This window comes from Plutella xylostella, chromosome 4 (assembly GCF_932276165.1).
Source record: "Plutella xylostella chromosome 4, ilPluXylo3.1, whole genome shotgun sequence".
Classification (NCBI taxonomy): Eukaryota; Metazoa; Arthropoda; class Insecta; order Lepidoptera; family Plutellidae; genus Plutella; species Plutella xylostella.
This window is the reverse complement of record NC_063984.1, coordinates 11,779,702-11,795,566: the sequence shown is the minus strand read 5'-3', so window position 1 is coordinate 11,795,566 and position 15,865 is coordinate 11,779,702. Positions and strand designations below refer to the sequence as shown.

Here is a 15,865-nt window from a genome sequence, read left to right as displayed (position 1 = left end):
TTAGGATAACCCAGTTATAGCCACTAAAAGGGTTTGAAAACATAAATTTGATGATTTGATGGGCCAAATCAATGGGCTAGATTATGATATCCCTGCTGAAGACGACTGAAATTTATTTATTTCTGTTTTACTAATATAATCAACATAACGCTTAAAGTGCTCAACCCAGGATTAGGTACTCAACTAAGATGTTAGTAGCTGATTGCGCCGAAAGTAAGGTACATTCAGTAATCACGGGGTAGGTTCGATGACACTGCTGGAATCCTTTAGCTCACGCTGATCACGGCTGCCCGTAAAAACCTCTGTGACCTCCATTCCCACAGTCTCAAGGCCGGGGGTCCAGCGCGGCCCAGGCCCGGATTCCCTGCGCGCCGGCAGCGGCCAGGGCTCATTAGTCGCCCCATACATGGCACCGATCACATATCTGTCCCAGGGGGTCACTCTTTACGACGAAAATCGAAGCTTCGGAACGCTACTGCGAAAGCCACGTCTCTGTATCGTTGTATTAAACGTGCCGATTGCACGACAGCTCTCGTTCGTTCGTCGTCAGTATAGAGTAACCCTCCAGCACTGAGAGAGTTAAGGTCCGGCTGAGCTCGTCATAGCTGGAGTTGTATTTATGCGTTGCATAATAGGGATTTATGGGTGACAGTGTATTAGATTAAGGTTTTGAGGTAGTGCTTTTGACGTCGCCTGCTGGTTTGAGCCCACGGTTGTCTTCTGCTATGGTTTTGCTGCAAACACATTGAACAATAAATGTATTCTGTAAGATCTCTCAAACCCATCCGAGGCTCGAATTAACGACTCCAAAACAACAGACCTTGGTCTCATTATCTCATAGGCCTCTAGATATGAAACTGCCTAGAGTGGTACCAAGTTTATCTCCAAATAAACAGTCCTGAAAAATATTTCAGGTTTCTGAACGTATTTTAGAACCCTCGCCTTTCCCTTAATATATCTCTCATCCAGCTCCAGCTCGCTCGCGACGCATTTGATTGGCTCCTGAATCGATTATTCAAATTGTGTACAGCAACGTTCACTTTGTAAATTGTATTTTATTTAACTTTTATCAGCGCTCCGTTGTGTGGGAACTCTAATAGCTTTAATACGCTGCACACGACTCGTGTGTTTGAAGAGAGTCAAGTTTACATTTTGATTTATTTTCTTCTATAACAAGTGTTCGTGTATAGTTGCTTTGCTTTTGAAAGATTTACATTTCGAGTTATTGTGGGGGCTATAATATGGTGTATGGTTCTTATTCTAAGGGCGTCTTGCACAACAAAGTTATACAAAATTAAATCTATGACCTCTTGCTCTGACATTATACTGTCAGAGCAAGAGACAAACTATTTAATTTTGATTAACTTTGTTGTGCAAGACGCCCTAAGTATTGTAATTTCGGGCAACGATATCGGACCGCCGACATCAGGGAAGGAAGATCTCAAATGTGATTTTAACTCATTAAAACCACTACCAGTGCGGCTAGTAGTCCAGGATCTCCACTGGAACGCATCAGAGCCACCAACTTCGAAATACCTAACCTCAACCTCTTTAAAACGATTCCATTTTCATATTTCAGACCATGGAGCTATACCACGTGATCATCAAGTCCGGCCCCTCGCCCCGCCCCCTCGCCTGGTCCCTCGAGATCTCGTCTTCAGAGACAAATGACGACTGGGAACTGGTCCGAGCCTTCGGAGACAAGGAGCATTGCAGGAAGCTGTGGGACCTGCGGCCGGAGCGACGGAGACGGAAAGTCAGGCGAGCTACGGGAGCGAAAAGGATGAACAGAGCGGATAAGCCGACCTGTTCCACCCAGTTTACTAGTCCACGGCCTTTGGAGAATGGTGAAGTAAGTTTGATCATGTTTTTTCCTACCTGAGCAAAATATATCTAAAAAATTCAAGTTAGGTATCAAATCAATCATAAAATAATATTAAATCAGTAGGTAAGCATTTATAAAATATTTTTCCAAAGTGGGTAGTTAGATAGAATATGCAGTGGTTGAAAGTGCAATGAAAGACACCCCAAGTGGAACATTTGCACGTGAATGAATAAAATACAAAGTGATACAACAACGATTTTTAAAGTTGCCACAAACGCAAACGCAGTCGCTTGTCGCAAACGGAGAGCTAGTGTTTTTCAGCCGTCATTTGAAGTGGATTGTGTTACAAGACCCTGTGTAAGTTCGTTGTGCAAGGTCTCTGCCATTGCTTTGCCAGTGACACTAACTACTCTTCGTCCTTATGCGTATCTTTCAGATGTTCTGCTCCTCTTTTCCTTTTATTTAATAATCTGCTGTAAATCCTAACCCCATAACCCCCAATTCCAGATGCACTACGGCCTCGGCGGCGTCCTAGCGCGTCGCGTGCGCATCTCCCTCCGCGCCCCGCACCCCGCCAGCCCGGACCGGCAGTACTACACCGTGCGAGCCCTGACCGTGGCCGCTAGCTGCAGCTGTGGGGGGCATGCGGACAGATGCGCTGTGGGGACTGATGTGAGTAGATCTTATTCTTCTTCTTCAGCTTAGAGCAGTCCATTGCGGGATTGCATAGGCCTGTGGATGCGATCTATAGCTTTCCGCATCACCCATTACCAGTCACCTTTCGGTAAGTCATTCGCATCTCCCTCCGCGCCCCGCACCCCGCCCCCCCGGACCGGCAGTACTTCACCGTGCGCGCCCTGACCGTGGCCGCTAGATGCAGCTGTGGGGGGCATGCGGATAGATGCGTTGTGGGGACTGACGTGAGTACTCATAGATCTTATTATTTAGCCTATAGCAGTCCATTGCGGGATTGCATAGGTAGTTATAGATCTTATTCTTGAGCATTATAGTAGTCCATTGCGGAACGTAGGCCTCAGGATGCGATCTGTAGGTTTCCGCATCACTCATTACCAGCCACCTTTCGGAAGTGGTCACTCGCATCTCCCCCGCGCCCCGCACCCCGCCAGCCCGGACCGACAGTATTATACCGTGCGAGCCCTGACCGTGGCCGCTAGCTGCAGCTGTGGGGGGCATGCGGATAGATGCGTTGTGGGGACTGATATGAGTACTTATGGGTCTTATTCTTTAGCTTATAGCAGTCCATTGCGGGACGTAGGCTTAGGACTCTAGATGCGATTTCTCTCTATGTAAGCACCCTAATGATTGATGCGAAAAGCTACAAATCGCATCTAGATCGCAGCTACAGCTAGCGGCGACAGTAAGCCCGCGTACGGTGTAGTACTGCCGGTCCGGGCTGGCGGGGTGCGGGGCGGAGGGAGATGCGACTGACCACTTCCGAAAGGTAGCTGGTAAGTCTCTCTATGTAAGCACCCTAATGATTGATGCGAAAAGCTACACTTACCAGCTACCTTTCGGAAGTGGTCAGTCGCATCTCCCTCCGCCCCGCACCCCGCCCCCCCGGACCGGCGGTACTACACTGTACGCGGGCTTACTGTGGCCGCTAGCTGCAGCTGTGGGGGGCATGCGGATAGATGCGTTGTGGGGACTGACGTGAGTACTTGTAGATCTTATTCTTCTTTTTCTTCAGCCTATAGCAGACTAGGAATCTGACGTCTATGTCAAGAATCTGCCGGACGTAGGTGTAGGCCTCTTTCCGCATCAATCATTATCAGCTTTCGCAAGTTGTCAGTCGTCACTACGTCTAGCCGGAAGGCGTCCTAAACAGTCTAGTCGTCGCGGTCTCCTCCCTTCTTCACAGTGACACATCATAGTCTAGCTTTCCGTATCACTAGCATTATCAGCCACCATTAGGAAGTGGTCACTCTCATCTCCCTCCGCGCCCCGCACCCCGCCCCCCCGGACCGGCAGTACTACACCGTGCGCGCCCTGACCGTGGCCGCTAGCTGCAGCTGTGGGGGGCATGCGGACAGATGCGTTGTGGGGACTGACGTGAGTACTTATGCATCTTATTCTTGAGCTTAGAGCAGTCCTTTGCGAGACGTATGCCATAGGCCTCTGGATGCGATCTGTAGCTTTCCATCAATCATTACCAACCACCTTTCGGAAGTTTTCACTCGGGACATGCGGACAGATGCGTTGTGGTGACTGACGTGAGTACTTATACATCTTATTCTTAAGCTTAGAGCAGCCATTGCGGGACGTAGGCTTAGGATTCTAGATGCGATCTGTAGCTTTCCACATTACTCATTACCTTTCGGTCAGACAGCCAGTCAGTTCAGTCACTCGCATTACTACATTTTACTACATTGGCAGTACTACACCGTGCGAGCCCTGACCGTGGCCGCTAGCTGCAGCTGTGGGGGACATGCGGATAGATGCGTTGTGGGGACTGACGTGAGTATAGTATTATGGCACCCCAGAGGTGCAGAGGGTGTCCACTAACGTCCGCCACTTCCGCCTACCTTCGGCTGTACGTATGTAAGTCCAGCGGCTCGTAGCTCGTAAACGTAAGTAAATACTTAGACAAAAACATAAACAGGCTGTCTTGTGTACCTTTTAGTACGCTTCATGATAATTATGATCCCATCTTCAAAGTGACCAACAACAGTCCACTGCTTTTCGGTTTATGTCTCCATCCGCTTAAAGTTTAACTCTTTGCTTGTCCGTGACTAACATTAGGGTTGGTGGTGAAAGGACTTGATAGTCTAGGTTCACTGCCCAGGAAGCGCCGGATCTTGATAGAGAGTCACTTGTAGAAGCACTTATCGTGTAGCAGGGAACGCGCATTTTGTAGAATTCCTTCATCATAATCATCCCCCCTTTTCCTCTTATTCCAGGGCGCCAAGTGCATATGCGAAGACAACACATGCGGCGACCATTGCTCGCTGTGCTGCGGCGGCGGCCCTTCCTCCCCGGACGCGGCCTGCGATGTATCTCGTCCCGGCGATGTGGTCGACGCGGATTGTCAGTGCGGGGAGCGCGGCCAGTGCGCGTATGATGATACCGGGGCTATACTGTGTGTTAATTGTACGGTGAGTGTGGATAAGAACATGGCTTCAGTAAGAATCATCTTATCATCATCAGCTAATAATCAATCACAGCAGCTTTGACAGCTGCAGAAGTCCTCAACTTTGATAATCCAGTAGACCAAATGACGCCCAACGCGCCACTGACATAACGATTGATTTCGGTACTGCCTATTACATTGACTGGCAGAAATGCTTTAAGCATTAAGTCCACCAGAAAATGATCTTAGCAATAAATAATTATTAACAAAAATAATACATCTCATCCATAGATATGAGATTGTATTATCAACAACTGCTGATTTATAAAACTTGTTCAAAATTACCACATTTTCTAACACCCTGTACATAACATTTCCAGGAGAACCGCGCGGGTCCGCTGTGCGACCGCTGCCTGGCCGGCTTTTACAGCGTGGCCAGCGACGGGCCCTGCCTGCCCTGCGACTGCGACCCTGAGGGGTCTGATGGTAGGTTACTTGACTTTCGTTATAGAGCCTTTATCATCCCGTCAGGAAACTAATTGTCCACTGTTAGACTATGGAACTACTGATAGTACTGGATTTCACATCCACATCCAACCACTACCTGATACCTGACATTAATCACTTCGGAACAGCGGGCTCGTGCGTCCCATGCTACTTATAACCACCGCGGTTGCTGTTTCGGCAGCAGTCGTAAAGCCTAGTCTAGCCCTAGGGGCCTTCGGACAGTTGGGTTGTCCACTAACCCGACAACTCTACCAGCACAGTCAAGCTAGCTTGTTTTGGGGTACACCAACACGCACTAGGCCAGCGTGGTGGACTAGGCCTAAAAGCCTTCCTTCATTGGAAGGAGACCCGTGCCCCAGCAGTGGGGACTTGATGATGGTGCTATTCCTACTAGGTACATGACGTAAAGAAAAAATCAAATCGCTGCCAATGGCAATAGTCAGTTTTTCAATACCGGATCGGCTCACATCATTCTGCCATCACTACAACTCACTATCTCTTCTCCCAGGCACATGCAAGTACAACAAGAAGCAGCGCTCGGTGCAGTGCGCATGCGTGGCCGGCGCGTCGGGCGCGCGCTGTGACGTCACCGCCTGCGCGTGCGACGAGCGAGGGGTCGTCGACCCCGCCGCGCCGTGCGACCAGGGGTGCAGGTGTAAGGTGAGAGGCAGAGGTAGAGAAGGTAGAGGTAATTCAAATGACCTATTATAATTGTTGTAAAATGAGTCTTACTGAATTCAAATTCATTCGGAAAGGGCCCTGTTAATCTACGATGAACGGGGGAAAATACTCAAGAAGAGAGGTCTTGATCATCCACAGGGGTCCTGATCCATTCTGAGGAGCATGTATTTAAAGCTTTTCTTACCATTCTGAGCAGCACAGCCTCTCAAGAACAGCACAGCGAAAAGCCAGTTGAAAATTGGCTACCGTCCTTTATACAAGGTCACCTAAACTACCAGGGTACCATAGAACAACAGCAACTAACTCACTTCTTCCATTTCAGCCCAACGTCGTCGGCCTTCGATGCGATTCCTGCGCCGCGGGGTACTTCGGGCTGGCGGAGGGGAGCGCGGGGGACGGGGGGTGTCGTGAGTGCTACTGCGCCGGCGCCGCCGACCGCTGCGAGCCGGACCCACAGCCGGGGGTGCACGTATGTACTATACTATGATGACCTACATCTACAGATCAGCTATAACAACTACCAGCATCTGCTGCCAATACCAAAACTCGCCCACTACTATACAAATACCGCTACTAAGGAGCGCCATACAATCAGTCTTCCTAAATAATTATTCCACCATTCCACCATAGACCACTGCCGATGCCGGCTATCTAAGGAAGGTCCGGAGCGGGGAGGACGACTTACACTCTACGTTAGTCTTTGCTTGATTTTCCCCGAGTGCTCGTCTATCCCATGGGTTATCAGTTCTCCGACAGACATGACTGGCTCATTGCCATTTCGGCTTGCACATTTATTCATTTACAATCTCCCTGATAATTCGCTTCTCTAAATTCCGTTGCAAATACTGCTCAAGCCTTATATAAAAGTGTATTAAATAGTGTGGTTTCTCCTCTGGAGGCTAGATGGCGCTGCCGCTGGGCGAGGAGCGCTGGCTGGTGGCGGCGCTGGCCGGGAATCAAACCCTGAGCCCCGACGTGGATGACCAGGGGAAGCCCTACTTGATCAGCTACGAGGTATGTGGTTTCATCTTACAAATTAGTATATGCTCTGTGAATTAAATGAAATACGAATTGAATATAGTTAATTTTACTTGAATCGTTTTACGTTAGATCGAATGGTGAACAAAAAAGATAGGACATATAAAAAATAACATAAGTAGGTATTAGATAACGAGGAGAAAGATATGAATGAAAGTCAAACGCATATAGGTACGTCATGCCTGTAACGAAGCGCTTCAAAAACAAATGACGTCCATTATGCATAATATTATGTTTGCGTTATCTTATAACTCAACTAAATCCTCCCCTCGCTACCTCTAATGAACTCTCATGCTGCCTCTCTAGTCAACCATTATGTAGTAGGAATATTTATATCACAATTGCAGGTAGAAGGCTGGGACTCGTACTACTGGACCACCACCTCGTTCAGCGGTAGTCAGCTGTCTGCATACGGCGGTAGTCTGGTGACTACGGTCTCGTGGAGCATCGTGCGAGGAGACACGGGCGGCAGTCCTACCCTGCTGCCTGATTATGTTATTGTTGCTGAAGGTAACATTATTTAAATTAAATTAAACAACATTAAGAAAGACTAGATGTAAACTATGTTTCATGCTAGATCGCTGGACTTATATTGAAAAAACCTTTGCCCCTTCTGTTATAGATGCCCATTGCCATTTCACCTGAAAGCCCCCGCCCTTCGAGAATACTAGGACAAGGGCACTAGGCATCGGTGGTCCATTATTCAACTCAATAATAATTTGTTCTACAACTTCCTTTCCAGACGGAACTCGCCTATGCTCAACATTCACCCAATACGAGACACCGGGCGAGACCACACTACAGTCACCACTAGTGGAAGGACACTGGCGGTTCCTGGACCCCGCCCCAGCGGCAACCGGGGTCGACCCCGCCGCAGGGGCAACTGGGGTGAACCCCACCCCCGGGGTGAGGGCCACTAGGGTGGAGCTGATGGATGTCCTGGCGAGGGTGAAGATGCTGATGGTCCGCGCGCACTTTCATTGGGATCAGGATGAGGTTAGTAAGCATGATTTGAACCATGCAATGATGATTATTACCTTGCAATCCGATTTTACTCTCTTTTAGTGAATAGAGGTGTATCCTTGAGCGGTTTTACGAAAGGAATGTAGACATTCTAAGATTGTTTTGCTCTTCGCTGGTGAGAAACGCTAGAACTAGCATAGGGTTTTTCACCGTAGTGACCGTATGGATTGACGGACTGCACATGTTAAGCAACAAGGACGTACACAAGGTACAGGTGAAACATCACTCGAGAAGGCTCCTTGTGAACTCCATTGTTCCTGTTCACCCATCAAAGATCCCTGCAAAAACACAACAGCCCTAGACGTCTTTACTAAAATTAAACTCTCACCCCTCTATCCCCTCCAGGTCCGCCTAAACACAGCCGCCGTCACCCCGTCACCGCCCTACTCTCGCGAGCGCTGCGCATGCCGCCCCGGCTACTCCGGCGCACATTGTACGGAGTGTGCGTGGGGCTATGCGCGCGTGGCCAACGTGTGTTTACCGTGCGCGTGTAGCGGACATGCTGCTTGTGAAACTGGTATTTAGTTACAAAGAATATCATCGTTTTGTGATGCTACCCACCATGTACGAACCTATAACGAAGATGGAGAAGGCTCCTGGGAAACTTCACGCCCTCGCCGTCATGTGAATGTTTCTTTCATGTAATTATTATGTACTTATTACGAACTAGTACAGTCAGCAAAAGAACTAAATTGATCATGTATGTACCTATAAATACTGAATATGTAATACTGTGAAGTATTTAATTCTTCACCTTTAGAGATTGTTTGTGTGTATCGATAATGTATTATTGAATTCTTCTATTTTCCAACGATGAGTCTCAGGTTCTAACTCTTTGCGCTGGAGTGGTACACATATCTCTTTGCTGACTGTACATAATACTTACATGGTTTAATGTTGCAGTGGAGGGTGCGTGCGGCCCGTGCCAACACAACACGACGGGCCCGCACTGCGAGCGCTGCCTGCCCGGGCACTACGGGAACCCTTTGAAGGTAATTCACATTCATTACTATCATGGTAGTTAACAGGATACCACTTGTTCTGTGGACCATACAGTGACACTAATAATTGTACTGTGTTTTTTATGTTTAATAAATACATTGAAACTGAACTGAACTACTACGTGTAGATTTTCAACGAACAACATCATCATCATCATCATCATCACGACCCATTACGTCCCCACTGCTGGGGCACGGGTCTCCTTCCAATGAAGGAAGGGTTTAGACCTAGTCCACCACGCTGGCCAAGTGCGGGTTGGTGGACCCCAACACAAGCAAGCTTGTGCTGAGAGAGTTGTCGGGTAAGTGGGCAACCCGACTGTCAGATGTTTTCAAGCCGCCCGAAGGCCTCTGACTAGGCTTAACGACTGCTGCCGAAGCAGCAACCGGGACCCACGGCTTAACGTGCCGTCCGAAGCACGGAAGCGTCCAGAAAAGCACCACTTGAAATTGGTCACCCATCCAATGGCTGACCGTGTCAGTTGTTGCTTAACCTCAGCGATCAGTTACGATCACTGAGGCCCGCTCGACTACGGACGCTTCAACGAACAACATACTACTAAATAATACTGTGGCAAACAGGTCCATCCAACCCAAATAAATCCCCGGCCACCACTGATGCGATGCAACAAACCGGAGACTCTCATGCAAACGCACTGTTAACATGTTTCGCTCCAGTCAGTTTTTCAGTCTTCAGCTCTTTGAAATTGTATTTTTTCCGCACAGGGAGGTTGCAAACCCTGCGCCTGTCCTCTCTACGAGGCGTCCAACAACTTCAGTCCGCTGTGCGCGCTGGCCTCGCCCGATGATGATGACGACTTTGTGTGCACGCAGTGCCCTGATGGGTATACCGGGGATCGGTGTGAAATGTGAGTGTTAATGTTTTGTTGTAGAAGGAGAGGTGTGAAATGTGCCTGTTTAAATTTGGTTTTAAAACGACGACGACTTCGTGTGCACGCAGTGCCCTGATGGGTATGCCGGGGATCGGTGTGAAATGTGAGTGGATACATTTTGTTTTGAAGGGGGCGGTGTGAAATGTGCATGTTTAAATTTTGTTTTACTAAGAAAATAAAGTTGCTATACCTGGATCTTTAAGCCTCGTATTCACTACGCGACAAATTGTCGCAGAACCTGTCTAGGCACATGTCGTCTACGTGTCGCCGCGACGTCGCGCTCTGTTCTGCGACGTCGCACGTGACTATACAGCGACATCTACGTGTCGCAGAACAGGTTCCGTGTTTTGGCTCGCGAGACAGAACTTCCTGCGACATCAGTCTAGCGCATAGAGTATATTTTTTTACTAGGTCTAGCGACCGCTGTTGCAGAGTGTGGACGCGTGCGCGACTTCTGTATCACGACATGTTACCAAAATGTTCTGAGAACACGCACCGTAGATGTTCTGTAACAGTCTCAGAACTTGTGCCCTAGTGAATTCGAGGCTTTCAAGCCTCACTAGGGCACAAGTTCTGAGACTGTTACAGAACATCTACGGTGCGTGTTCTCAGAACATTTTGGTAACATGTCGTGATACATGTTGCTTGTCCACACCAGCAGTCTCCGCCGAGATGTCACCCGAGGAAGTCGTGGCAGTTAGTGCTGCGAGCTAGTAGTCGTGCACGCGTCCACACTCTGCGACAGCGGTCGCTAGACTGATCATGACTGATGTCGTAGGAAGTTCTGTCTCGCGAGCCAAAACACGGAACCTGTTCTGCGACACGTAGATGTCGCTGTATAGTCGCGTGCGACGTCGCAGAACAGAGCGCGACGTCGCGGCGACACGTAGACGACATGTGCCTAGACAGGTTCTGCGACAATTTGTCGCCTAGTGAATACGAGGCTTAATTCAACGGAATTCTGACATTTCAAAAGTGATGCTACTTAAAAAGCTCTTAACCGAAAAAAGGAAAAAATTGGATCCATTTCTGGGCAATAAAAAAATAAAATGACAGATAATGTATCGAATTCATATTAATTACTTTATTTTATTCTTTAGCTGGCATCACTTCCTACTAAATTCAGGGATAGTAAACCTTTTTAATCGATTTCAAAAAAAGATTCTCTATTTGGTACATACTCGCATGTACTTATGTAAGATTATTGGAACTGCACAAGAAACAAATATACTTGCTAAATTTTATAGATGTATGTATGTTTATAATGTTTGTTCACGCATATCTCCGAAACGATTGAACCGATTGCCACTATTAATTTTTTTAATGGCTTACTTTGAGCAGTCTAAGTTTCATCATAATCGGTTAGTATTAATAATGATTAGATATTCTATTCTATTCTCTTTGGGGATGTAAGTACCTGCACCTGGCTCTCTCGAGTGGAACCTTTGTGCATATCCCCAAGGTCTAAACTGCCTTCCTAAGCTTGGACCATTTCCCACCACGCTGGTCCACTGCGGGTTGGTGGGTTCACATATCAGGCCATGTAGCACGGGGCGCTATTAAGACATGACAAAAGTTCTCTGTCGCGCTCGCTCTTTAGATGCAAAACTCTTGTCACGTGTTAAATGCGCCCCGTACTAGCCCTTCTAGATGTGCTAAATCTAGATATGCAGGTTTCCTCACGATGTTTTCCTTCACCGTAAGAGCGATGGTATACATTGTACTTAAGTTAAAAGAACTCATTGGTACATGTCAGCGCCGGGATTCGAACCCGCATCTCTTGCGTGAGAAGCGGGCGCTTACCCGACTGAGCTACCACCGCTCTTATTATTATTTAATAATCGATTAGATATTTTAATAATCAATTATATTTTTTCTTTATTTATTAATTTATACTTTAATTGAGTATATTATTTTTGTGATGTAAAGGTGTAGGGATGATATGTACTCAGGTAGTGACGTAGGGTACAGAGTTAATATAAGTCTCAACTTATTATTAAATAAATGAGTATTTACTGGACAGTCGCGTGTTTCACTTGTCTCGCCAAAGCCATCCCTTACATGGCGACCCTGCCATGTTTGGCAGCGTTTCGGGTATCGCGTGCAAAATAAGTGTGACAAAATGCATCGCATAATATATTATATCGTCGTCGTGTCGCGCGCGCAAGGAACTCTAAAACTGTTGGTGTGGTGTAAAAATTACTAAAATGTGTAATTCCGTGCCCCCTCCGCGCCAAGAAAATAATAACTTCATGACACAAGTTGGGCTGAAAAATTCTTTGAACCAAGAATCAAATAATATTCTCGGTCACTTGAATCACATGAACTGGTATATGTTCCTGCTGCTGTTGATGCTGGCTGTTGTGATATTGTTTTTTCTGGGCCGATATATCAATATAAGCTGTAACAAGAAGATAGAGCGGCGTGCGGCGGCGCAGAGCATGAGACTGCGGCGAACCACTTCGGGCACTGGCATGGGCGCTGGTGATGATGACGACTACAAGCGGCAGCACTTCGTAAAACAGTGATATAGTGAGAAAAAGTGATTAAAAATATGGCCTCTAAAGTGCAGTGAGTACCAAGTGCGTTAAAATAAAAATCTATCGGGACAATTATTATCGTCGCGTATCATATTACTCAATACTATGTATCATTGTAACTGTTAAGGGTAAGGTATTCTTATTATTTTGTATGATTATGTTATGGAAGGTATTAAACAGTTCATAGAAGAATTATTAAAAGTTAAAACATATTTAATAAAGATAGGATCAACTAGAAGGAGAGGAGAAATTTTAGAAAAAAAATTAGCTGAGGCAAATGTATTAAAATTGCAGTTTGAAGCTTTGTTACATGAAATAAGTTGTGCCTTAAATGTCGTAAGTGATGAGGAAACCTTAAGAAATATATATAGGGATACTGATAAATTTGAAAAAATATATAAAGAAATTATATTTTTGTGTAAAAAAGAAAACGAAACAAGTGGAAAAATGGATTTTGATTTAAAGGTAGCTCTGAATTTATTACCTGTTATGACAGACGAACTTTCTAACACAAAACAGTTAATAGACGGGGTAGAATATTATAACTCTGTTTTGAAAAAAGAATCGACAAATAATTTAATTGCTTTTATACTAAAAAGCCGACTTTCCCAAAGTGCGAAGCTGAAATTGGAACAGAATTATGATACTGTATCCGATTTACTGAAAGATATGAAGGAAAGGCTACTTCCTAAGAAGTCCGCAAGTGCTATCCAAAAACAAATGATGACTTTGAAACAAAATGATTTAAGTATTGATGAGTTTGGCAAAAAACTATCCGAAATGTTTGTAGATCTAACAATTTCGCAATCAGAAAACAACTCAACCAGCTTTGATGTTTTAAAGCCACTGAACGAACGTCGAAGGGGGTGTCGGGTTCATCGTCAACAAGTCCCTCGTCAACAACATCGTTGAAATCGGAAGTGTGTCGGCACGGGTTGCGTACCTCATCCTGAGAATATCTAAACGATACTCAATGAAGGTCATACAGGTTTACGCACCCACATCTAAGCACACCGATGATGAGGTCGAACTTGCGTATGAAGACGTATCGTCTGCCCTGCGTAAGCTCACTACTCATTTCACGGTGGTGATGGGAGACTTTAACGCGAAACTCGGAAAACAAGAAGGCGGCGAGACGAAAGTGGGGTCACATGGATTTGGAGTCCGGAACCATCGTGGGCAAATGCTGGCTGACTTCTTGGAGAAGGAGGGCCTCTATATGATGAACTCCTTCTACAAGAAGAAGCCACAAAGGAAGTGGACGTGGATTAGCCCCGATGGGAAGACTAAAAACGAGATCGACTTCATATTGACGGATAAGAAGCACATATTCAATGATGTCTCAGTGATCAGTAGGGTTAAGACCGGCAGCGATCACCGACTCGTAAGAGGCACTTTGAATATAAACTGCAAAATAGAACGCTCCCGTCTAATGAAGTCCACGCTCCGCCCTACTCCTGCTCAAATCCAGGATCCCGAAAGCTTTCAGTCTGAGCTTTGCGACCGCCTGATATGTTTAGAGAATTGCGTTACAGTTGACGATTTAAATAATAGGTTTGTGGAAACTGTCCGAGAGGTAGGATCGAAATATTTTTCGTCCCGAACCAACCGAGGACCTCAAAAACTCTCAGATGGGACTCTGAGTCTCATAAGAGAACGGAGAGAAATGAGGTTGCAGTCTTCAGTTGATATGGTCGAATACAGACGTCTAAACAGACAGATCGCCAAAGCAAGACGTTGCGATATGAGACGCTACAATTGCAAGCGCATTCAAGACGCAATAGAGCAAAACAAGGGCTCCAAAGTCTTTGCTAGAGATCGACCTGTTCGGCAGACTCTGTTGACCCAACTGAAGACCGACACTGGCAACACCGTTTCATCAGTGCCCGAAATTCTGGGAGAAATTGAGAGATTCTACGGACAGTTATACACCACAACACAAAACCCTATTACCAGCGGTGCTCACGACAGCCGAGCGCCACTCACCCGACACTATACCGAAGATATTCCGGACGTCAGTCTAGACGAGATTAGTATAGCTCTCAAACAGCTAAAAAACAACAAAGCTCCGGGAGATGATGGAATAACGACAGAACTTCTGAAAGCCGGCGGTAGACCGATTTTAATAGCACTTCGGAGGCTGTTTAATTCCGTCATACTCGAAGGCACAAGCCCGGAGGCATGGAGCAGAAGTGTAGTGACTTTGTTCTTCAAGAAAGGCAACAAAGCCCTATTGAAGAATTATAGACCCATTGCACTTCTGAGCCATGTGTACAAGCTGTTTTCGAGAGTTATTACGAATCGTCTCGAGCAAAGACTCGACGACTTCCAGCCACCCGAACAAGCCGGGTTCCGAAAAGGCTATAGTACCATAGATCATATACACACGCTTCGGCAGGTTATACAGAAGACCGAGGAGTATAATCTACCTTTATGTCTAGCGTTTGTGGACTATGAGAAAGCCTTTGATTCTATTGAGCTCTGGGCGATGCTTCAATCCCTTCAGCGGTGCCATATAGACTATCGCTATATCGAGGTGTTGAGATGTATGTACAATGCTGCCACAATGTCAGTTCGATTACACGAACATAGCACAAAACCGATCCAGTTGCAAAGGGGCGTGAGACAGGGAGATGTTATTTCTCCGAAACTGTTCACCTGTGCACTGGAAGATGTTTTTAAGCTTGTAGAGTGGAAAAGACTGGGCATTAACGTCAATGGCGAATATATCTCTCATCTACGATTTGCTGATGACATAGTTATTATGGCGGAAACGCTGGAGGAGTTAGGCGAAATGCTCACAGACCTCAATGATGCCTCTAAACAAGTTGGGCTGAAAATGAACATGGACAAGACAAAGGTCATGTCGAACGAACATGTTTCATCATCGCCCGTAACTGTAGGAGGTGTCACCATCGAAGTTGTCGATCAGTATCCCTACCTAGGACAAGTGATCCGATTAGGTAAATCCAACTTCGATAAAGAGGTAGCTCGTAGAATCCAACTCGGATGGGCAGCGTTCGGGAAATTACGACACATCTTCACTGAAAACATACCTCAGTGTCTGAAAACAAACGTTTTCAATCAGTGCGTGTTGCCAGTGATGACTTACGGAGCCGAGACGTGGTGCTTCACCAAAGGGCTTATCCACAAGCTCAGAGTTGCTCAACGTGCTATGGAAAGGGCTATGTTAGGCGTGTCCCTGTGAGATAGGATTCGTAATGAAGAAATCCGCAGGAGAACTAAAGTTACCGACATAGCCAAAAGGA

At 46.5% G+C, this 15,865-nt stretch overlaps 1 protein-coding gene across 1 annotated transcript in view; it reads left to right on the top strand.

The window, feature by feature from the left end:
* Positions 1-15,865, top strand: part of LOC105385580 (laminin subunit alpha-1) — a 158,809-nt gene that overhangs the window by 53,651 nt on the left and 89,293 nt on the right. The window contains exons 4-15 of the mRNA XM_048628025.1: positions 1,580-1,852; positions 2,333-2,497; positions 4,744-4,938; positions 5,294-5,399; positions 5,929-6,080; positions 6,424-6,570; positions 7,005-7,115; positions 7,487-7,649; positions 7,882-8,135; positions 8,508-8,679; positions 9,066-9,154; positions 9,890-10,032. Coding sequence (XP_048483982.1) covers positions 1,580-1,852; positions 2,333-2,497; positions 4,744-4,938; positions 5,294-5,399; positions 5,929-6,080; positions 6,424-6,570; positions 7,005-7,115; positions 7,487-7,649; positions 7,882-8,135; positions 8,508-8,679; positions 9,066-9,154; positions 9,890-10,032 — 1,970 coding nt within the window. The remainder of the gene's footprint in view (positions 1-1,579; positions 1,853-2,332; positions 2,498-4,743; positions 4,939-5,293; positions 5,400-5,928; positions 6,081-6,423; positions 6,571-7,004; positions 7,116-7,486; positions 7,650-7,881; positions 8,136-8,507; positions 8,680-9,065; positions 9,155-9,889; positions 10,033-15,865) is intronic.